This window comes from Heterodontus francisci, chromosome 2 (genome assembly GCF_036365525.1).
Source record: "Heterodontus francisci isolate sHetFra1 chromosome 2, sHetFra1.hap1, whole genome shotgun sequence".
Taxonomy (NCBI): Eukaryota; Metazoa; Chordata; class Chondrichthyes; order Heterodontiformes; family Heterodontidae; genus Heterodontus; species Heterodontus francisci.
The window spans coordinates 14,524,088-14,547,984 of NC_090372.1; the positions used below are offsets into that span (position 1 = coordinate 14,524,088).

The 23,897-nt window shown below is 41.1% G+C and overlaps 2 protein-coding genes across 3 annotated transcripts in view; one reads left to right on the forward strand and one right to left on the reverse strand.

Annotated features, from left to right (window-relative positions):
• Window positions 1-10,769, reverse strand: part of cdyl (chromodomain protein, Y-like) — a 175,834-nt gene extending 165,065 nt beyond the window's left edge. The window contains exon 1 of the mRNA XM_068054498.1: window positions 10,459-10,769. Coding sequence (XP_067910599.1) covers window positions 10,459-10,482 — 24 coding nt within the window. The 5' untranslated portion in view covers window positions 10,483-10,769. The remainder of the gene's footprint in view (window positions 1-10,458) is intronic.
• The window catches only part of eci2 (enoyl-CoA delta isomerase 2), a 184,084-nt gene continuing 170,519 nt past the window's right edge, over window positions 10,333-23,897 (forward strand). Inside the window, exon 1 of one of the 2 annotated variants that reach the window (XM_068054521.1) lies at window positions 10,333-10,406. Coding sequence is in view for 1 of the 2 variants with exons in the window: in XM_068054511.1 (XP_067910612.1) it covers window positions 11,019-11,074 (56 nt within the window). In the remaining variant the exon portion in view is untranslated. Of the gene's footprint in view, window positions 10,407-10,944; window positions 11,075-23,897 lie in introns of those variants that run through there. The other variant, XM_068054511.1, reaches the window with a different exon arrangement.

The window sequence follows — 23,897 nt, forward strand, 5'->3', positions numbered from 1 at the left end:
GATCTGCTATTTACAGATCCATGCTGGCTATCCTTAATGAACTAATCTAACTAATTGGCTTGAAGCCATAAAGACTCACGTGTTTTCTACATACTGGCCAAAAATAAATTACATTAATTCTTCCTGTTATACACTTCAACAGCAGTTACCTAAAGAGAAAATGTCACCTCTAATTTCCTATAACCTTGTTGATATTTGAGGCTGGCATTCAGTTCAGGCTGAATATCATGGAAGAGTCTTCATGCTGTTCCACACATTTCTCATGAATTGCTCAATGATCAAAATCAGGCCAATATTCCTCTGAAGCTCATTTGTGCTTCTGGGAGGACCAAACCAATAACATTTTCAAAAGGGGAATTGAGCACCACTTGCAAATCTTTTCCCAGCTACTGAAAGAAGCAAAATTCTATGATAGCTGTCAATTTTCATGCTTTTCTGCTTGTAGATAGCGACAATTGCTGCACAGGACTATTCCTTCAGGAAAAACCTGTGTAGCGAGCAATAGTCCTCCAGTGCACTTGTAAGTCTCGGCAGGAATTCCACCTGATGTGATCTTCATCATTACAGTTTGTGAAGTTAGACAATCATGGCAAACTCATCCCTGTTATGTCCTAACTCCTGTCTAATTGTTCTGGGTTTCATCCATAATGATGGGTGATCTATTCAATACTTCAATGTGTTTGTTTCAGCGGTGTATGATCTCAACCTTACCAGTGACGAGAGTGGCAACATTTACATTCTTGAAGGTTCAGTACTGATTTGGTTAGGACCATGCATCTCTTGAGCACACCAAGATGCACTGTCACTCTGATCTTCATGGGAATGATTTCATTAACTTTTCTGTCCCATCTTAATTAACCGTAACTTACCTTGAAACAAGATCATTTGGAGCAAAACCAAAATCTCCCTTGTGCTTTCTTTACAGTAGAGTTGGGATCAGACAGCAGGCTGTTGTGTGCCCTCCAAATTTTCTTCAAACAACGTTCTAACTACTCATCCTCCTTAAACCAATTCTGATACTGGCTCTTGCCAAAACATACAGGGTTGCTGCAACATGGTTTAACATCTCGACCAACGTCCATGTTGTGTGGGCAGAGTATGTTCAAGAGATTATCTCTACTAAAGACAGATAATTGGTTCCTTGAAGTAGGAACACCAGCATCTAGAACATAATGAGCATAGAACCAATTTGATACACTGTTAGCTTACACCCCATTTGGTGCCCCTCAAATATTTTGGGAGATAGACTTCAGTTCCATGCAAAAGTACATATGGTTTAGCTTTCTGACCTATTGATACACCATCCCATATTTAAGTTGCCGAAAAGGCAGAGGTCCAATATGGCTAAATATTTTCTAATTGACCACAATACAATGATATTTTAACTTACCCAACTGATTCTCCAATTTTCAGTGCGGGAAAAACACTTACATTCAAGTAATTAGTTGACAAATAAGACAACTGAAAAGCTCTTCGGAATAAAATTTGCTTTTGGACTGTTTTTGGTGTCAATTTTCTTTAGTACCATTGGTTAGGCAAGAAATATAGACAAAACAATTGAAGTGTGACAGCAAGGAGTGGAGAAGAGTTATATGTATTTTATCAGTCCTGGGGCATGAAGACCTCATCAAAAGTATTCATTTCACACTAGCTGATTCTTAGATATGCAGTCTAAAATATAAAAGTAATTGCACTATTTCTTCAAACAGCTCCATAAAGGATAGCCTTCGCCATAAGAAAATGCAAACAATTGTGCAAGAAAATCTCAACTTAAGATCATGCACATCTGACAATAAAGATATCCTGGTCAATAGAATGTGTTCCCACCTTAATAACACTACTTTGACATCGATTTGAAATCTGCATGTCACAGAAAAATGGATTGCAGCTGAAGGAAATGGTATGGTCCGGCTGAAGTGCAGGTAAAATCTAGAAAAAACATAAAAGTGGGCAACTCCCAACAACTCAGATTGAATTTATAATCTAATACTTCAGCAACGGTGAAGTTTCATTTTAAATTATTCTATTTGAGTATTAACGTATCAAGAATCATTTGTTCAGGAAGTGGCTAAGTAAAAGTGCCAATATGCTCTTTCCACCATTCTTTCTGAATTAAAAATTTAGATGGCACACTTGAAAACAGTAAGTTCAGTGGTTTCCAGTACTTTGGTAAAAGCAAAATGAACCAAACCCTATGCAACAGGCGTAGCCATGGCCAAAAACTGTACTGAGGCATCAGGTGAAATCCGTTATATTGATCTTTCTGAAGCTAAAGCCAGTATATATTGGATGAAAACAATTGAGTCAAATCATGAAAAGCTACTGATATTGAAGCAAATCCACTCACAAGGAAGACTTCATCTTGGGGCTGAGGGGGAAGCACAGGGTTCTCATTGAAGGACTAGGAGCTGTGACTTCAACTTGTGCTTTAAATAGAGGGACCAGGAATAGAGAATTAAAGACTATGCACTTCTGCTGGTGCTTTCAAACAACAACTGTCAGCCAGGAGAGTCATCAACCCATTTTAAATTATGAAAATTAGTTAGGCAAAAGCTGCCCAAGATCAGCTGTCCGAATGTCTACAAACATCCTCCTTAAAAGGAGGTGGTCACAAAAATGTTGAAACAAATTAGACACAGTCCATACAAAAACCTGCAGGGTTTAAGGGGAGGCTGGATAAACAGATGAGGGCAAAAGGAATGGCAGGTTGTGCTGATAGGGTTAGCTGAAGTAGGGTGGAAGGCGGCTCATGGGGAGCATAAGCATGAGCTGGGGTTCTTTTCTCTAGAAAAAGAGAAGGCTGAGGGGTGCCCGAATAGAGGTATTTAAAATTCTGAAGGGGCTTGATCAGATAGAAGTGGAGAAAATGTTTCCACTTATGGAGGAGTTCAAAACCTGTGGCCATAAATATAAAAGAGAGTCATTAAAGTAATAAAATAGGGAATTCAATAGAAAGAGAAACATAGAAAAATATATACCTAGTGACTGCATTCCATATTCTAGCCACTATCATGTGGAGTGATTGAGGGGAATAGCATAGATGCAATTATGGGAAAACCAGTTAAGTACATGAAGGAGAAAGAGAATGTTATGCTTAGAAGGTTAGAGGAGAGAGGTGGGTTGAGGATCTTGTAGAGCATATACATCAGCATGGACCTTTTGGGGCCAAATGGCCTGTTACTGTGTTGTACGTTTTATGTAACTCATGGCCCTCCTGCCTTGGGCGCTATGGCATTGGAAGCATGAATGATAATGGACAGACTGCTGGAGTTGTGTACCTATCACAACCTCTGCACCACCTTTCATACTAAACCCGGTCACCAGGTTTCATGGAGGCACCCAAGATCACATCGTTGGCACCAGCTGGACCTCAGTCACAAGGCAAGCCTCTTTAAACAGCGTTCAAATCACACGCAGCTTCCATAGTTGGGACTGCGACACCGACCACTCCCTGGTGTGCAGCAAAGAAGCTGCATCACTTCAAGCAGAAGGGCTGTCTGCACATCAACCCTAACAGAATTCCTTATCCACAGCTGTTCTATATGTTTCTAAATTCACTTGAAAAAGCCCTTCAAAACACTCCTACAGGGATGCAGAGACCAAGTGGGCCCACAGAGATGCCATCTATGACTCAGCAATGACCACCTATGGCAAACATGAGAAGCAGAATGCAGACTGGTTTCAATCTCACTTTGAAGAGCTGGAACCTGTCATAGCTGCTAAGCGCATTGCACTGTTGAACTACAAGAAAGCCTCCAGCGAGTTAACATCCGTAGCACTTAAAGCAGCCAGAAGCGCTGCACAAAGAACAGCCAGGCGCTGTGCAAATGACTACTGGCAACACCTATGCAGTCATATTCAGCTGGCCTCCGACACCGGAAACGTCAGAGGAACGTATGATGGCATTAAGAGCGCTTTTGGGCCAACCATCAGGAAGATCGCCCAACTCAAGTCTAAATCAGGGGACACGATCACTAACCAACGCAAGCAAATGGACCCCTTGGTGCAGCACTACCTAGAGCTGTAGTCCAGGGAAAATATTGTCACGGAGACCGCCCTCAATGCAACCCAGTCTCTGCCAGTCATGGATGAGCTGGACATACAGCCAACAAAATCAGAACTCAGTGATGCAATTGATTCTCTAGCCAGCAGAAAAGCCCTGGGAAGGACGGCATTACCCCTGAAATAATCAAGAGTGCCAAGCCTGCTATACTCTCAGCACTCCATGAACTGCTTTACCTATGCTGGGATGAAGGAGCAGTACCACAGGACATGCGCGATGCCAATATCATCACCCTCTATAAAAACAAGGGTGACTGCAACAACTACCGTGGAATCTCCCTGCTCAGCATAGTGGGGAAAGTCTTCGCTTGAGTCATTTTAAACAGGCTCCAGAAGCTGGCTGAGCATGTCTACCCTGAAGCACAGTGTGGCTTTCGAGCAGAGAGATCCACCATTGACATGCTGTTCTCCATTCGTCAGCTACAGGAGAAATGCCGCAAACAGATGCCCCTCTACGTTGCTTTCATAGATCTCACCTCATCAGCAGACGTGGTCTCTTCAGACTACTCGCAAAGATCGGATGTCCAAAGCTACTAAGTATCATCACCTCATTCCATGACAATATGAAAGGCACAATTCAGCATAGCGGTGCCTCATCAGACCCCTTTCCTATCCTAGGTGGCGTGAAACAGGGCTGTGTTCTCGCGCCTGCACTGTTTGGGATCTTCTTCTCCCTGCTGCTCTCACAGGCGTTCATGTCTTCAGAAGGAATTTTCCTCCACACGAGATCAGATGGCAGATTGTTCAACCTTGCCCATCTTAGAGCGAAGACCAAAGTACAGAAAGTCATCAGGGAACCCCTCTTTGCTGAAGATGCCACATTAACATCCCACGCAGAAGAGTATCTGCAGAGACTCATCGACAGGATTGCGGCTGCCTGCAACGAATTTGACCTAACCACCAGCCTCAAGAAAACAAACATCATGGGGTAAGATGTCAGAAATGCTCCATCCATCAGTATCGGCGACCACACTCTGGAAGTGGTTCAAGAGTTCACCTATCTAGGCTCAACTATCACCAGTAACCTGTCTCTTGATGCAGAAATCAACAAGCGCATGGGAAAGGCGTCCGCTACTATGTCAAGACTGGCCAAGAGGGTGTGGGGAAAATGGCACACTGACACGGAACACAAAAGTCCAACTGTATCAAGCCTGTGTCCTCAGTACCTTGCTCTACGGCAGCGAGGCTTGGACAACATATGTCAGCCAAGAGCGACGTCTCAACTCATTCCATCTTTGCTGCCTCCGGAGAATCCTTGGCATCAGGTGGCAGGACCGTACCTTCAACGCAGAAGTCCTCGAGGCGGCCAACATCCCCAGCATATACACCCTTCTGAGCCAGCAGCGCTTGAGATGGCTTGGCCATGTGAGCCACATGGAAGATGGCAGGATCCCCAAGGACACATTGTACAGCGAGCTCATCACTGGTATCAGTCCCACCAGCTGTCCATATCTCCGCTTTAAAGATGTCTGCAAACGCGACATGAAGTCCTGTGACATTGACTACAAGTCGTGGGAGTCAGTTGCCAGTGATCGCCAGAGCTGGCGGCAGGACAAAAGACAGAAGTGCAAAGGGAGAGCCAACTGTGTAACAGCCCCGACAACAAATTTTATTTGCAGCGCCTGTGGAAGAGTCTATCACTCTAGAATTGGCCTTTATAGCCACTCCAGGCGCTGCTTCACAAACCACTGATCACCTCCAGGTGCTTACCCATTGTCTCTCGAGACAAGGAGGCCAAAGATGTAAATTGAAGAAATCAACTGCCCCAGACGAATTTGAGGGAAATGATTTTTCACAAGCAAGCCTCTCCAATGTTAAAAGTTTTAGGACACAACGTGAAGGTTGCCACATCATTACAGAGCCCAATGGCATCTCCCAAAAACACAAAAACTTATAGAAAAGCAAAAATACTGCAGATACTGAAAATCTGAAATAAAAACAGAAATGCTGGAAATACTCAGCAGAATAGGCAGCATTTGTGGACAGAGAAACAGAGTTAATGCTTCAGTTCAATGAATTTTCATCAGAACTGGAAAAAGTTAGAGATGCAGCAGGTTTTGAGCAAGTACAAACGCAGGGAAAAGGAGTAGAGGAGGATGAAAGAACAAAAGGGAACGTCTGTAATAAGGTGGAAGGCAAGAAAGATGAAATGACAAAAGGGTATGATGGTGCAAGGCAAATGGAGGGTGGTAAAGGGACAAGTAAAGAAACAAAAAGATGAATCTAGAGTGGAGTGCAAATGGGAAAAGCAGAATTATTACTAACAGCTGTTGTCAGAAAAATGGGGGCAGAGGTTATGATCTGAAATTGTTGAACTCAGTGTGGAGTCCAAAAGGCTGGCAAGTGCCTAATTGAAAGATAAGGTGCTGTTCCTCAAGCTTATGTTGAGCATCATTAGAATTGTATAGGAGGGTGAAGTCAGAGATCTTATTTGAACTTAAGATGGATTGGGTCCCACAACCAAATACAATGTCAGTGTGTACTAGGTCAATTGGCTAAATCATTGCTGATCATTTTCAGATATGATTAGTAGCATAATCCCAAAATTGATTACTGATGAATGAACAACTGTTCAACAAAGCTATCTTCCTGGATCACAAATAAAATGAAAAATTTGAAGCCAAGTCTGACAAATGACAGAGCACCATCATCTCCTTTAGTTTAGTTTAGAGATACAGCACTGAAACAGGCCCTTCGGCCCACCGAGTCTGTGCCGACCATCAACCACCTTGATGAAGTAATTTACAGTACAGATGCCTGTAAAAGCCTATAATTCACAAAATTACTTACTACACAAAGTTTTTTTTTTGTATTTGTTCTCAATGTGACCAATGCCACATTGAATGTTCATCGCTAGTTATGGGCTTTCTTCCTGAACCGCCGCAATTGCACAACTGGATTGGCCTTTTAGACCACTTTAGAGAAGATTAAAAGTCTACCGTGTAGGGGTGGGGTGGCAAATTCTATTCCCTGAAGGACATTAGTGAACCAGTTGGATTTTCAAGAAGCAGCAGCTTACATTTTTTCCTGGCACTAGCTCACAAAATATCTGATTTATTGAATTCAATTTCTCAAGTTGCCATTGTGGACCACTAATCCAGTATCATAATCCTATTGGTTATATAATTACTTGGAAGATAGTCATTTACATTTGGACAAAAAAGTTACTATTCAGTGCAAAGTCCAAACAAACCCATGACAAATCTGAACTGGCAACAACAGCCTCAGTCTTAAAATTTAGAGAACAAATAAATTCCATGGTAATAGGAACATAATTTCAAATCCATATCAGTAACCAACAGTTGCTTCATCATGATGGGAAGTTATATGAAATCTCTCCTCCCTTACCTGCCTTTGGGATGCAGAGTAGCCAAGCTGTGGAAAATATCTGGATAATCAGATTGACTATAAAGATGTATAAGGTATGATACAACCACTAAAAACAGAAACTGAACTATATTGACTTTGCTAATGCTATATAGCTTTAATTTAGATATTAGTCATCTTACAAGAGAGGAAAAAAGTACTAAATTTAAGTCCAATGTCATAATGAAGCCAATCAAAATAGTTTGGCAAGACTAAAAAAGGATAGTCAAAATTATGTTTATTTTGAAAGCAAAATGACCCAGAAAATACATCTGAGCAGAACCCATATATCACCAATTGCGTGCACCTTTTCTAGCTGCATTGTATGACAGAGTCATAGAGTCTTTCAATCATTTAGAAACTATCAAACTTTGTACACTACTGCAACTGATACCTATTTGGAATAAATCAAAAGCCATCCCAACCTTAATATTCGGATGTGTATACATAAACATTAGAGGATTAGAAATCTGATTCATTCAATACACCTTTCATAAATTTATACACTTGTCATTTTTCAGGTAATACATAAGGAAATACTGTTAAAACAATTAAAAACAGTATTTAGCATTAATGGATGCATCCTTTTTTGGATCCCAAGTGGAAATCTAGTAAGTATTTATCTTGGGACAAATAAATGAATCAGACTCTTACCTAATGCACCATCTCAAGCAGCATTAATAACTTTGGTGCATCATTTACTAAAAGCCACAAATCAATTTTACAAAATATTTATAGATGCATAAAGCGTGCAGATTTGCAACAATGGCAATGTAAAATTCTCCATTTGGTCTATCCCGCTAGAGCATACATAGGTTTTGCTCATTATCAATACATACTGCAGCAAAATCAGATCAACATTAATACAATTTTTAATATTAAATAATTTACAAAAACAGAACATGCAACACAATTCTTTGCTCAATGACAATTAGAAGTAACTAACAATTCAGCATCACCACTAAACATTTTGACTAGATACATAGAAAAAACTGCAAAAACATATTTTAACATTACAAGAAATCCAAAGAACTACAAAAGGTGACTAACAGCAGGCAAAAATAGTGTAACCCATCGCTAGGTTTCTGAAAGAATCAAATTCAAAAGATTTTGATAGACTTATCCAGACCGTCTAAATGATCCATCTTAGAAACTGATACTCAGGTTTGACAAAAGTGTACATGCAAGTTATCCAGTCTTCCTTCTGTTCTTGGACCTTTATTAATGGTGAAAATTAGATGCTTAAAAGTCAATATCGTTAAACCAACAAATGTCACCAATCTTCAATACAACACAATCTTAAACAGGTTATTATAGTGCACGCAGTCATACCCATTAAAGAAGGCCCTCTTTTACAGTACAAAAATCCAAACAATTGGCACTTGGGTTCTGAATATGGAAGAATTGAAGCATCAAAATTGGTGATCACACAACTATTCTTCCAAGGTATAAAACAATCAGGTACTGCCAGTGAAGTAGTAAAGGTCAAATTCTGAATCAATTATTATTCATCCACCCAGCCCTGCTTCATTTACTTCTGCCATTCTTGCATGAAGAAATCAGAATTAGTTAAGTAAAAGCACCATCTATGCATGTGTTTCCAAATAATCCTTGCTCATTGTAAGCAATAATTTCAAGCATTTGGAATGTTATTTATAAAAATGATGCTAGGTGCAAAGTTCTTTTCCATCAGTTGTCATCAAAATGCAAAAATGGAAGAGCCAACAATTGTCAAAATGAAATTATTTTTAATACAACTTCAGTCACCAAAGCTCTCACTTGTGCTTTATAGATCCTATTTATAATGAGAATGGACATAGATTAACAAAGTCCCATTTTTTCAAACACATCTCCAATTTCCCCAAAAGACAGAACCAATACATACATCTACACTTGCTGCCTATAGTCAAGGACCTCATCTTATTCTAGTTTCTTCCAGGCCTACCTATCAACCCCCAACCAATCAAAAAAAGCACTTTTTGATTAAGGACTGCTCTACAAACATTTGAAAACAAAAAGCTTCTAATTTTAAATGTTAGACATGTTTTTTTCCACAAGCCTACTAATTTTCTAGAGCTGTTCTTGACCGGTTTAGGATTTGAGTGACAAGTTAAATTCTCATATCACCTTTAGGGAATTTTGAGAGAGAGAGTAGACAAGGAAGTTTGGAGGACAAAAAAAAACCCCCCGCAAGTGCTGGTAACAGAAGACTTGGGTGCTCTAGGTCATAACCTAGAAAAGGAGAGCGCATGTCAAATTGATTACCGAACACATTCTCAATGAATGTAGTTGAATATTACATCACTTATTGAATATCCCCTCCAGAAGAGAATCCACTTACAAAAGCCATTTTGCAAAAAAACCTTGCCACTAGTTTATGGAACCTTGCTGAAGCCTGGAAGGTAACCACGCATATGAGATAAAAGAAATTGCAATCAACATCAAACAGAAATCTACTTCATCCAATATTAACACAGTGGGTGTGAGAAGTCCATAAAGTCACTGTCCTTTTTTTTTCAAAGGAAAGTTTAATCATAAAAAGGAAAAACTTGTCCCCCCCCCCCCCAAAAAAAAAGGAAAAGGTAAAACCCGAGTTTTGAATCCCTGTCTTCGTTATAGTGCGTTGCGACATAGCTAAGGACGGCACTAGTTGTGACTGCACAGGCAGCAGTAAATAGTTGGATCCCGTCTCCCTTACACTTAGCTCTCAGCCACATAAGTACCCTAGTACCTTACACATAACACCGCGGGGAGGCCAATCGCCAACACTGTGGAGACTAAAAGTCAAGTCTCCCTTTAAAAGATGATTTCAAACAACTCTGTTACACCACCTCCTTCCTCTCCCTCCCCCCCACTCCTCTTCCCCCCCACTCCTCTTCCCTCCACCTCCGGACGCGTGCGCACCCACACACCGGGTACACTTCACCAAAAACTGGACTCGGATCGCCATACCACTCCGGGTTTAGAGAAGGGGGTTCGTAAGTACGAATCGGAAACCAAGATATCTAATTATTCATATATTTTCCGTACCTCATACAACTCCTCCGAAGCCATAATCCTAAAGCTGAATACCTCTAACCAAGTAAGAGAGAATCACTTTCCAACCCCTGTGATCTGGATGCCTGGCCTCCTTTCACTCCTGAAGGAGGGAGGGGGTGGAAGGAGAGGCAAGAGAGAAGGGGAAAAATGCCAGTGCGCAGCTCGCTCTGCGCAGCAGGGAGCTCACGCTGGTCCATGAGGGAGAGCGGAAGTTGTACTTTTTTTCCTCTCGCGCGCGCCGGCGCGCGGGTGTGTGAAAAAAAAACGGTTGAAGAGAGAAAAAATTAGATCAACCTAACTTGCTTTGAGCGGGCGTCGTTACGTCACAGCGCGCCGACCGGCTCCTATGCGCGTGCTGGGAGAGCCGTTTGACGTTGACGAGAAGCATTGGGAGTGGGGTGGGGTTGGGGCGCGCGCGCGCGTGGGGGGGGGGGAAGGCGGGGCTTCGTTTACCGTCAAGTTAGTCTGAGTTGAGAGAGGCGGGGCGAGGGTAAAAGTCCAAGTGGTATGTGCCTGTTTGGCAGTGCAGGAAGGTTGAGTGACTGGTCTTGATGGCTTCTGCCTTGTTCACCTTGTCGGGACGGTGGCAGTTACTGAAGATAATCAGGTGAGGGTTGTCACCCTATCTAAGAGTACTGCTCAAAGTTTAGCGCCGCTTCTTAGTTTTTTTCATGTCTTTTAAAGTCAAATCAGCTCTTCTGAAATCAACAGTTGAGTAGACTCGATGAATTGAATCCCTGCAGTTCAGTTGGGCCTCAATTTTAAATTGTCATAAATTGAATGTTTATTTTAATTTGAGATTTCGTTTCAGTTTTTAAAGATTCTGAATGGAGCGCCTTTGCAACAATCTGAGATTAACCTGTCAAAAATCAAAAACCACAATTTCTTTCTTTGAAGAAGCAGTTGTTTAGGGTTCATTCTTCAAATGTTAATTTCCAAAATGTACAAGTTTGCAATCAGATGCTACACGTGGATGCAACAGAAAGCTGTAGAAGCAGTTTGGGTAGAGATGAGAAATGATAAAGGTAAGAAGTCACTCGTGGGTGTTGTGTACATGCCCCCTAACAGTAACCACATGGTAGCACAAAGTATTAAGGAAGAAATAATGGGATAAAAACAAGAAATGCTAGAACCACTCAGCAGGTCTGGCAGCATCTGTGGAAAGAGAAGCAGAGTTAACGTTTCAGGTCAGTGACCCGTCTTCGGAGAGAAATAATGGGAGCTTGTCAGAAAGGTACGGTGATAATCATGGGGGATTTTAATCTACATATAGACTGGAAGAATCAAATGGGCAAAGGTAACCTAGATGAGGAGTTCATAGAATGTTTTGGGGGATAGTTTCTTAGAACAGCACTTTCTGGAGTGAGCCAGAGAGCAGGCTATACTGGACCTGGTATGGTGCAACAAGATAGGATTAATTGATGACCTCATAGTGAAGGTGCCCCTAGGTAGCAGTGATCATAATGTGATTGAATTTTACATTCAATTTGAGTGAGAGAAGAATGAGTCAAAGACTAGCATTTTAAACTTAAACAAGGGCATTTATGAGGGCATGAAAGCAGAGCTAGCTAAAGGTGAACTGGAAAATTATTTTAAGGGATCGGTCAATAGAGGTGCAATGGCAAACATTTAAGGAGATATTTCAGAATACATGGAATAGATACATTCCAACAAGAAAGAAAAATTAAGAGGGGAGGACCCACATCCTTGGTTAACTAAAACAGTTAAAGATAGTATCAAACTTAAAGAAAAAGCATATAATTGCACAAAGATGGGTGGCAGGTCAGAAGATTGGACAGAATATAAAAAAACAAAGAATGACTAAAAGATTGATAAAGAGGGGGAAAAAAAATGAGTTAACAAAGTGAGCGTTGGTCCTATAGAAAGTGAGTCTGGTGAAATAATAAGGGAAAATAAGGAGATAGCAGATGAACTGAAAAGGTATTTTGCATCGGTCTTCATTATGGACGATACAAAAAGCATCCCACAAATAGCTGTAAATCAGGAAATGGAAGGGAGGGAGAAACTCGAGAAAGTTGCAATTAAAGATTCTGCCCAAGTCATAGTGAAAGAGGAGATAGTTGAGACACTGGATGCCCTCAAAATTGATAAAAAGAAGATACTAGATAGGCTGGCTGTACTTAAAGTTGATAAGTTTCTGGGACTGGATGAGGTGCATCCAAGGATGCTGAGGGAAGTAAGGGAGGAAAGTCAGGCGGCGCTGGCCATAATCTTCCAAACTTCCTCAGATGCAGCGGTGATGCCAGAGGACTGGAGAATTGTAAGTGTTACACCCTTGTTCAAAAAGGGTCTAAGGACAAGCCCAGAAACTACAGTCCAGTCAGTTTAACCTTGGTGGTGGGAAAGCTTTTAGAAATCTTTTTAGGCAAGAGATTCAGCCAGAATGTGAGGAAGAACTTTTTTATGCAGCGAGTAGTAGTGACCTGGAACTCGCTGCCCATGAGGGTGATGGAAGTGGAGACAATGATTTCAAAAGGAAATTGGATGACTACTTAAAGGAAATAAAATTACAGTGCTACGGGGATCCTGTGCGGATGTGGGACTGACTGGATTGCTCTGTGGAGAGCTGGCATGGACTCTGGCCGAATGGCCTCCTTTTTAAGGCAGAGGTAGATAGATTCTTGATAAGCAAGGGGGTGGAAGGTTATCGGGTAGGTGGAAATGTAGAGTAATCAGTTCAGCCATGAACTTTTGAATGGCGGAGCAGGATCGAAGGGCTAAGTGGCCTACTCCTGCTCTTAATTCGTATGTCCGTATATGCCATAAATGACTATGATTCTATGACCAGGGAAGTGGTACTGAGCAAATAGTTGGAACTGCGGGCTGATAAGACCCCAGGTTCTGATGGACTTCAGACTAGTGTCCTAAAAGAAGTGGCTAGTGAGATCGTTGATGCATTGGTTTTAATTTTCCAAAATTCCCTCGATTTGGGGAAGGTCCCATTAGATTGGAAAATAGCCGATGTAACTCCTTTATTCAAAAATGGAGAGAGAATGAAAGCAGGAAACTACGGGCCAGTTAGCTTAATATCTGTCTTGGGGAAAATGTTAGAAGTTATTATTAAAGATGTTATAGCAGGGCACTGAGAAAAATTCAAGGTAATCAGGCAGAGTCAACATGGTTTTGGAAGGGGAAATCATGTTTAACCAATTTATTGGAGTTCTTTGAAGAAGTAGCGTGCTGTGGATAAAGGGGAACTGGTGGATGTACTGTACTTAGATTTCCAGAAGACATTTGATAAGGTACCACATCAAAGGTTATTGCAGAAAATAAAAGCTGATGGTGTAGGGGGTAACATATTGGCATGGCTGGAAGATCTGCTAGCTAACAGGAAACAGAGAGTAGGCATAAATGGGTAATTTTCTGGTTGGCAAGTTGTAACGAGTGGTGTGCCACAGAGATCAGTGCTGGGGCCTCAACTTTTTACAATTTATATAAGTGACTTAAATGAAGGGACCAAAAGTATGGTTGCTAAATTTGCTGATGACACAAATATAGGTAGGAACGTAGGTTGTTAAGAGGACATAAGGAAGCTATAAAGGGATTATAGATAGGTTAAGTGAGTGGGTAAAAATCTGTCAAATGGAGTATAATGTGGGAAAATGTGAAATTGTCCATTTTGGCAGGAAGAATAAAAAAGAAGCATATTATCTAAATGATGAGAGATTGTAGAGCTCTGAGTTGCGGAGGGATTTTGGTGTCCTAGTGCATGAATCGCAAAAGGTTAGTATGCAGGGTCAGCAAGTATTTAGGAAAGCTAATAGAATGTTATCGTTTATTGCGAGGGGAATTGAATACAAAAGTAGGGAGGTTAAGTTTCAGTTATACAGGGCATTGGTGAGACCACATCTGGAGTACTGTGTACAGTGTTGGTCTTCTTATTAAAGGAAGGATGTAAATGCGTTGGAAGCAGTTCAGAGAAGGTTCACCGGATTAATACCTGGAATGGGTGGGTTGTCTTATGTGGAAAGGTTGGACAGGCTAAGCTTGTATCTGCTGGAATTTAGAAGAGTAAGAGGCGACTTGATTGAAACATATAAGATCCTGAGGGATCTTGATAAGGTGGATGTGGAAAGGATGTTTCCCCTTGTGGGAGAATCTAGAACCAGGGGTCACTGTTTAAAAATAAGGGGTCTCCCATTTAAGACAGAGATGAGGAGAAATTATTTCTCTGAGGGTCGTGAGTCTTTGGAACTCTCTTCCTCAAAAGGTGGTGGAAGCAGAGTCTTTGAATATTTTTAAAGCAGAGGTGGTTAGATTCTTGATAAGCAAGGGGGTGAAAGGCTATTGGGGGCAGGCGGGAATGCAGAGTTGAGGTTACAATCAGATCAGCCATGATCTTGTTGAATGGCAGAGCAGGCTCAGTGGGCCGCGTGGCCTACTCCTGCTCCTAATTCGTATGTTTCTATGTAGAGCGAATGGACGTTGCTTAAACTGTCAATGTTTCCTTAAGTGTGTAATCTCAAGAATCTTGGGTAAACAAAATCTTTACCACATGCTTTTAAAGAAGTTAGAGACTGTTTCGTGGTATGTGTGTTGAGAGTACAGACCGATTAACTCTCACAAAGCAAAATATTGCAGAAGCTAGAAATCTGAAATAAAAGCAGAAAATGCTGGAAATGCTCAGCAGATCTGGCAGCATCTGTGGAGAGAAAAACAGAGTTAACATTTCAGGACTGTGACCTTCAATCAGAACTGCCCTGGTCATCAACCTGAAACATTAACTCTTGTTTCTGTCTTCACAGATGCTGCCAAACTTGCTACATATTTCCAGCATTTTCTGTTTTTATTTCAATCAGCTCTCAACACACCTACATTTCACCTTTTTAAGTTCTCTGGTTATGGATGATACTGGCAGAACTGCATTAATTATCCATCCCTAGTTGTCCTGTGGTGGTGATGGGTGTTTGCCTTGAACTGGTACAGTCTTTGCAGTGATGGTACTCTCACAATTCTAGGATTTGAACGTTGTGGAAATTGTTACTCCTTTTGGTCATACCTTATTCCTATGATGTGTTGGCCTGTACAGCTCAACCTTGGTGTAAAAATCATTACTTTAAATATTGCATACTCTTCTTTCCTACACTTGTCATCCTTTCAGATGCCATGCATCATGGGCCTTGCCTGGATTTTTCAATGTTAAAAAAAGGTTGTAATCCAGATGGAGCTTTCACATTGCTAAAGTTATAACCAAGAAACTTAGTACCTATTTCATGCCAAATGCCTTTCTATTCTTGATTTAACTGAGTACTGCTCTCCTGTCTGGAAAGACACCTTTTTTTCCAATTCTGGATAGTAGATAAGAGGTAAAACTTGAATGTTGGACAGTCCTCTCTCTCAATGTCACAACTTGTCCTTGCCCTATCTTTATCAATATTTCTACAGTCATTGCTCATTTTATCTTTTCTCACTTATTCTTTCTAAACTGCAAATATAGGATGGTCTCATGACATCATTTTATAGCACAGAAGCAGGCTATTTGACCCATCAAATCTGTGTTGCTGTTTTTCTTCATAAGCACTACTTGGTGTGATCTAACTATCCTGCCCACTGCCATTGTCCTTTTAATATTCCTCTTTTCAAGCAACTATCTAGTTTCCCTTTTAAAAGAATTTGTGTGCTCTGCTTTGACAATGGATTTATGACATAATTCCACATTCTAGCACCTGTGTAAAAGATATTTTATTCTAATTTTCCCGTTATGATCTTATTTTTTGCCCCCTCATTACCATCTTACCAACAAGTGGAAACAATCTATCATTGTAGTATTTAGATGAAATAACAGTTCACTGCACAGAAGTAGTTGGTGATAACCAAAGATGGGTTTCCATTCAGTGGCCTTGAATAAGAAAAAGAACCTTAAGCATAATATGGCAGAGGACATAGTGTTCTTTTCTTGACTTCCATCAGTATAGCATGTTATCTCGCTGAACTTGCGACGGGCTGACAGTTGCAACTTTCTCAGACATGTCCGTCTACTTGAATGACACCTTTAGATAGAGTTCTGGATAACCAAATTGGCCTCTGATTAGTTAAGCTACCTGAAGTGATTCTCTTTATTCTCATTTAAGGTATTTAAGGTCCTTCATCACTCCATCCTCATTGAGTCACAATTTTAACATCTTGTGTCATTTCCTGACAAAACACATTTCTTCCTTCCCAGTACTTATCAGTGGAAATCCTTACCATCTTTGACTTTCCCTTTATTCTGCAATTGATTAGATTATAAAAAGCCATGTTTGTGTTACCCAATTGCTTCTTCTTGATTTGCACCTGCTTCTGTCCTTTTTCCTCAATATTGATGGTCACTTGTGAGTTTATAACCTCCATCTGCTCTTCTTTTGAGTGTTTGATCAATAGGTATGTGTGCGTCCACAAACTGTTCTGAATTAGTGTGGGAGATGCTTCAGGTGTGAGAATGTATTTGCCCCATATGAACTGAATATAAAAACAACTACCATACATGTAAATTGGTTACTGTTGTCATTTTAAGCGAAATCCCTGGGTTGAGGAAAGTGGATTTCCCAGATATGTAATCCTAATGGCACTGTTTTAGTTGTATTGTGTATGCATTGTAACTAATGCTCAGAGAAAGAGTGTGTGGTGTACAACTATTGTTATGCTCCCCTTGGAGATCAACAAACAATAAGAACCGGATTTACTAAACAGCCTCAATAAAAGAAATGGGCAAAATTTCACTTTTATAAATTTGACTGTAACAATCATCATAAATAAGACATGAAATAACAGATAAATCACTTTCAATATATCTATATATAGTTTAGCGACTACACAATAATTATCAGATCCAGCAAAGATAGATATCATGGATTTACTGGACACCGAACAGCCACAAAGTTCTTCTAAACTCTGAACTACTTTAGGTAGATTTGTAGTTCCTGTCCTCCAAGATGCAATCGCCAATTTAATGCTGCCTTGTTGATAGCGAACGTTGTAGTCTTCCTTTCAACATTTTGGTCTTGTTGTCTCTCGACTCTCCTCAGCCCTGCTCATGACAGTCTTGTTCCACCAGTGTTTCTTTAAGTCACCGAAAGCAGCTGCAGCAACTCGTATTTGCCAATGGCCAGCTCCCCGGCTCCGAGAATCAGGTTCTAGTCTCAGCAGATTGGCTACAAAACACTGTCCACAACCTGCCTGACCTCTGCAATCTTGTAATCTGAGCTTGGATAGCTCCAGTCTTTGGTCAAATGACTTTGTGTCTTGGTTCCAGCCAGTTCTGTCTCCTCAGAACCCTGAAGTTCTCAGTTTCAATTTTTAAGTTAGAGACAGTCTCAAAAAACAAGCTTTGAAATCAGAGTTGGTGCACCTAACAGAATTCAACAAGTCATCTGTTCAGACAACAGTCTGCACACACTCCTCCACTGGTCTCGCAAACCGCAACTCCATCGCACTATTATCTACATAACTTTTAAGATCTTTGTTTTGCAGTAAAGGAAAGCTTTGAATATGCAGTTAAGTGGTATCTGAAATATTGTTGAACTATGGGATTCAGCTCAGCATGATTGAACTTTCATTTCCTAATCAGGTGATGTAATAAAATGTTTCCTTTTTTTTAGTATAGACTTTTGATGGTACATCCATTCACTGGTTCTGGAATTGATGGTGTGTAACTGGTGAAACACTAAGATAGGTTTCACTACACAATTCTAACATTCCTTTATCTTGTTCATGAAGATGTTATCAGTGTGAGAGTACTTACTTGGGTGATCATGTGTGTGGTTGTGTTACGCACTCTAGTCAGCTATACATACATTTTTGGGTTCAGAGGTGTCAGTTACTCCAATAAGTCTGACTGACTCATGTAGGATTTGATCCTTGCTGTTTTATATTTACTTGAACAATGGTGGGATCAGGGTGTATGACGATGGGAACTCCTTTGTGACCTGAACTGATTATCAGTGTCTTTTGCATATGTATTCAATTGCTTTGAAGGCAGACTGAGTTAATACTTAGTATTCAAATTGTTAAGCTGCTTTCTTTCAAAGTAAGGTGAATATACATTGTAATAGATATGTTCAGATTAATTTTATCAATTGGTGCAATTTATGTCCATATAATATCAGAATAATGAAGACACTACGCTATCCCATTCTACTGGGTCATTTTGCATGACTGATGGAGACTAATTCCTCTGCGTTCTGTTATACAGCTCAAGCCAGAACCTCTTTTTCTATAGTCTCCTGTCTTTCATGGCTTTGGTTTCTTTTTTCCAAAGGCCAGACCATATTTTTGGTATCTGTCTTTTTAAGCCCTCTTTCACAGTCAATTTGAGATCAAAGGGTTTTCCAACATAATGAGTGAGAGGTGTTTCTTTAATATCCAGACCAACGAACAAACTTTTATTGTTTAGTCTTTGAGTAGGAAAGCAATTTCTTTTTAAGATATTCACCATCATTCACCGAGGTACTCTCTTTAATAAAATAAAATTAATGAGAATACACATAAGGCTGGATTTTGCAGTCTGTGATGAGGCAATGGCGCTAGCAGCTGACCTCACAGAAAGCTTCCCACAAAGATCTAGTGATCTCTGTGCCGTGGATTTGCCTTTTCCCGATGTCAGTTTAAATCTGGAGCTAAATCAAGGGCGTTTCCAGGCATCCTGCAGCAGTGATGCCAGCAAGCAGGGTAAGCAGCGAGTCACATTAAAATATTCTCAGACAGCAAGCCAAAAAGTAAAATGCTTTGAATTTTACATTTTTTTAATTAAAATTTGATAGAGAAAAAAGTAAATGATTATGTTTGAATTAACATAGAAGCTAAAATGTTATAAAGACACTTTTTTAAAAAAAAAATGTTGTATAAAGGATATGGAATTTTTTTACCTTTTAATGGAGAAATTTGACATTCCAAAAATGTAAAATTAGTTTTTCAGGGTCAGTGAGGGTGTTTAGCAGTAATTATGAACTTAGTGCACCATTTACAAACACTTCATTCACCAAGTTGTAACTTTTTGTTCAAGGGTTTTTTCAGCGAGACCATGTGCAAAAGTGGAAGTTTTCATCAATTCACTGATTGTTTTGGGATTTGCACTCTTGGGGAACCTCAACAGTGCACCTTCTGGAGAAGCATGGAATCACTGACAGCAACTTTTGGTTTTCTGAGTTATTTTGTGTACTTGGGGATCCAAAGTTGCTGTCAATTTCAGTGGAATAATGATAGCAAACGCTGACAGTTTCACCGTCATAACCACTGCAAAATCTGGGCCATTACTTTTAATGCTGTGTTTTTAAATCAATGTTTTTTTCCCCAAAATTTGTATTGGGTGGTGGGGGGTGGGTTGGATTGGAGAAAGGCCAAAAAATCCTGAAACATGACAGTGTAGAAAGCTGAAATCTCTTCCAATTGCACTCTCAATTGAAGAGAAATCTTCAGTGTAGATCTTACTTATGCCAGATTGTCAATAGTGTAATTGGGAATTTAAAAACTGTTGTGCAGCCACCAAGAGGTCAAATGACAGTCGTAGAATTGCATTCTGGATATCTTCCCTAAGGCTGAGATAATGATTATAATAGTCTCCTTTCAGGGTTCTATGACTCCAATGTAAAGGGCCTTGTAGCTGTCAATTTATTCATTCAAGAACTGAGCCATCAGACAATGATTTCTTCATTTATATGTGCAGAAGAAAATTTTGTTTCTGAAGAATGTAAAAGAGATCATCCATTGCTTAAGTTTTCTGCATAAAATTTCCTCATAGACTGTAAGTATTGGTGTTTCTACATTCTGGTGTAGAAATAACTGTCTAAATTTTGTTTCGGATTATTAGCAATCTGTAATAGTTAAAATTGGCACGGACCATTAGCCTTCATCCTCTGAAATGAAGTGGCTTAAAAAATTCCTGCAATAAGTTGCTCAGCAATGGTTTACATTTACTGATTCTGCAATAGTTGCAAAGTTCAAGGTTGGGCTATGTGTATAGTAGACATTACCTCATTAACCACCCATGAAAAGAGATAAAAGTAGTAGGTATATCGTCGGGCAGCATCTGTGGAGAGAGAAGCAGAGTTAATGTTTCAGGTCTGTGACCTTTCATCAGAACTGGCAAAGGTTAGAAAAGAATTAGGTTTTAAGCAAGTGAAGGGGAGGGGGGTGGAGGAGAGAACAAAGGGGAAGGTGTTTGATAGGGTAGAGGGCAGGAGAGATTAAATAACAAAGCTGTCCTGGGACAAAGGCAAAGAATGTGTTAATGCTTGTGGTGAAAGATAAAGCATTAGTCCAGAGAGAGTGTTTTTAGCAGAATAATGAGCAGCTCTGATTACATGAAAAACAGGCACATGGTTAAAAAATAAAATATTAAAACAAAGGCCAGTCATGCTCCAAAGTTATTGAACTCTATGTTCAGTCCGCAAGGCTCTAGAATGCCTAATCGAAAGATCAGCTGCTGCTCCTCGAGCTTGTGTTGATTTTCACTGGAGCAGGCCAAAGACACAAATATTGGCATGAGAGCAGGAGGGAGTGTTGAAATGGCAAGCAACCAGAAGCTCGGGCTCATGCTTTCGGATTGAGTGGAGGAGTTCTGCAAAGCGGTCACCCAATCTGTATTTGGTCTCCCCAAAGTAGAGGAGACTGCTTTGTCAGCAGCAAATACAGTATACTAAATTGAAAGCAGTACAAGTAAATCACTGTATGGAGTGTTTGGGGCCTTGGATAGTGAGGAGAGAGGAGGTAAAAGTGCAGGTATTACACCTCCTGCAATTGTGTGGGAAAGGGCGAGGTGTCGGGGCTGCTGGAGGAGTGGATCAGGGTGTCGCGGAGGGAACGATCCCTTCGGAATGCTGACGGGGAGGGGAAGATGCATTTGGTGGTGGCATCACGCTGGAGGTGGTGGAAATGGCACAGGATGATCCTTTGGATTTGGAGGCTGGTGGGGTGGGAAGTGAGGACAAGGGGAACCCTGTCGTGCTTCTGGGAGGGAGGGGAAAGGGTGAGGGCAGTAGTGGAGGAAATGGGCCGGACACGGTTGAGGGCCCTGTCAACCACAATGAGGGGGGAATCCTCGGTTGAGGACAAAGGAAGACAACAACAGCACCCCTTGTCAGCAGCTTTAATCACGATGTCGGGGTTAGACCTGAGAGAACGGAATTCAGCACGCTCAAAGGGAGACAGGTTAGAGTGAAATGACCAATGTGTCGCCGACAGTTCTCAATGAAAAGATCGAGAGTGGGTAAGAGGCCAGAGGGAGAGGTCCAGGTGGAGGGAGAATGCTGGAGGCAGGTGAATGGGTCTGCTGGTCGGGGAAAGGACTGCTGGTCAAAGAAGTGAGCAGGGAGGCGAAGGCGCCAGAAGAAGAGCTCAATGTCATGCTGAGCGCAAAATTCATTCAGGAGGGAGCGTAAGGGGATAAAACCGAGTCCTTTGCTGAGTGCAGATTGTTCAGCATCAGAATTGGGAAGGTCAGAAGGTGTAGTGAATACACAGCAAGGGGTCAGATCAGAAGGGATGGGTCAGAGGGAAGTGAAGGGGAAGAAGCATCTGGAGGGGCATTAGTTCCCATCAGCTGCTGGAGCTTACATTCCTTGAAAGGAAGATAAAAGGTTTTTTGTTAATGATTCAGAAGCATTCCGAAGGGATTGCTCCTCCGTGACACTCAACTCCTCCATTACCTCCGACACTTCGTCCCCTTCCCTTGGCACCTTTCCATGCAATCACAGGAGGTGTAATATCTGAGCCCGAGCTTCCGGTTGCTTGCCATTTCAACATTCCCTCCTGCTCTCATGCCAACATTTGTGTCTTTGGCCTGCTCCAGTGTTCCAGTGAACATCAGCACAAGCTCGAGGAGCAGCAGCTGATCTTTCGATTAGGCACTCTAGAGCCTTGCGGACTGAACATTGAGTTCAAAAACTTTGGAGCATGACTGGCCCTTTTTTTTGAATGTTTTATGTTTTAACCATGTGTCTGTTTTTCATGCAGTCAGAGCTGCTCATTATTCTGCTCTTAACACTCTCTCTGGGCTAATGCTTTATCTTTCACCACAAGCATTAACACATTCTTTGCCTTTGTCCCAGGACAGCTTTGTTATTTAATCTCTCTTGCCCTCTGCCCGATCAAACACTTTCCCCTTCGTTCTCTCCCCCACCCCCCTCCCCTTCACTTGCTTAAAACTTAATTCTTTTCTAACTTTTGCTAGTTCTGATGAAAGGTTACAGACCTGAAACATTAACTCTGCTTCTCTGTCCACAGATGCTGCCTGACCTGCTGAGTATTTCTATAAACACTTCTTGTTTTTATTTCAGATTTCCAGCATCTGCAGCATTTTGCTTTTATTTTAGTGGTTTTGGTACAGTTTAGGTACATTCCCCAAAGGGGGAAAGAGAGAACAACCAAAGCCAGAGCCCCACGGATGATGAAGGAGTTAGAGTAGGGTGAAGAAGAAAACCGATGTCAGCTTGATAATGCAATGGAGAATCAGGTTGAATATGAAAAGTAGAGGAGAAGTCAAAAATGGAAATGAGCAGGTATAGAGACATTACAAAAATAGGTTAGTGGCTAACGTACAAGTCAATCTGTAGGCATATTAACAACAACTTATATTTATATAACACTTTTAACATGGTAAAACATCCAAGGCTTTTCACAGGAGCATTATCAAACAAAATATGACAGCAAGCCACATAAGGAGATATTGGGGCAGATGACCAAAAGCATGGTCAAAGAGAGAAGTTGTAAGGAGAGAGGAGAGCTAGAGAGGGAATTCTAGGGCTTAGGGCCTTGGTATCTGATGGCACAGTCGCCAAAGGTGGAGCAATTAAAATCAGGGATGCTCAAGAACTGGAGGAGCGTGGATATCTCTGAGAGCTGTAGGGCCGGAGGAGATTAGAGATAGATAGGAGCGAGGCCATGGATGGATTTGAAATCAAGAAAGAAAATGTTAAAATTGAGGCATTGCTTAACTGGGAGCCAGTGTAGGTCAGCGAGCACAGGATTAATGGATAAACAGGACTTGGTGGAAATTAGGACATGGGCAGCAGAGATTTAGATTACGTCAAATTTATAAAGGTTAGAACGTGGGAGGCTGGCCAGGGATGTGTTGAAATAGTCAAGATTAGAGTTAATAGAGATATTGATGAGGGTTTCAGCAGCAGATGAGCTGAGGTAGGGGTAGAGTAGGGCGATGTTACGGAGTTAGAAATGGGTGCAGGTATGTGGTCGGAATCTCATTTTGTGTTCAACTGTGACACCAAGGTTGTGAACAGTTTGGTTCAGCTTCATACAGTTGCCATGTAGATGGATGGAGTCAGTGGTTAAGGAGCAGAGTTTGTGGCAGGGACTGAAACCAATGGCTATGATCTGCCCTATATTTAGTTGCAGGAAATTTCTACTCATTTAGTGTTGGATGTCAGACCAGCATTCTAACAAATTAAAGGCAGTAAAGAATTATCAACAGTAAAAAC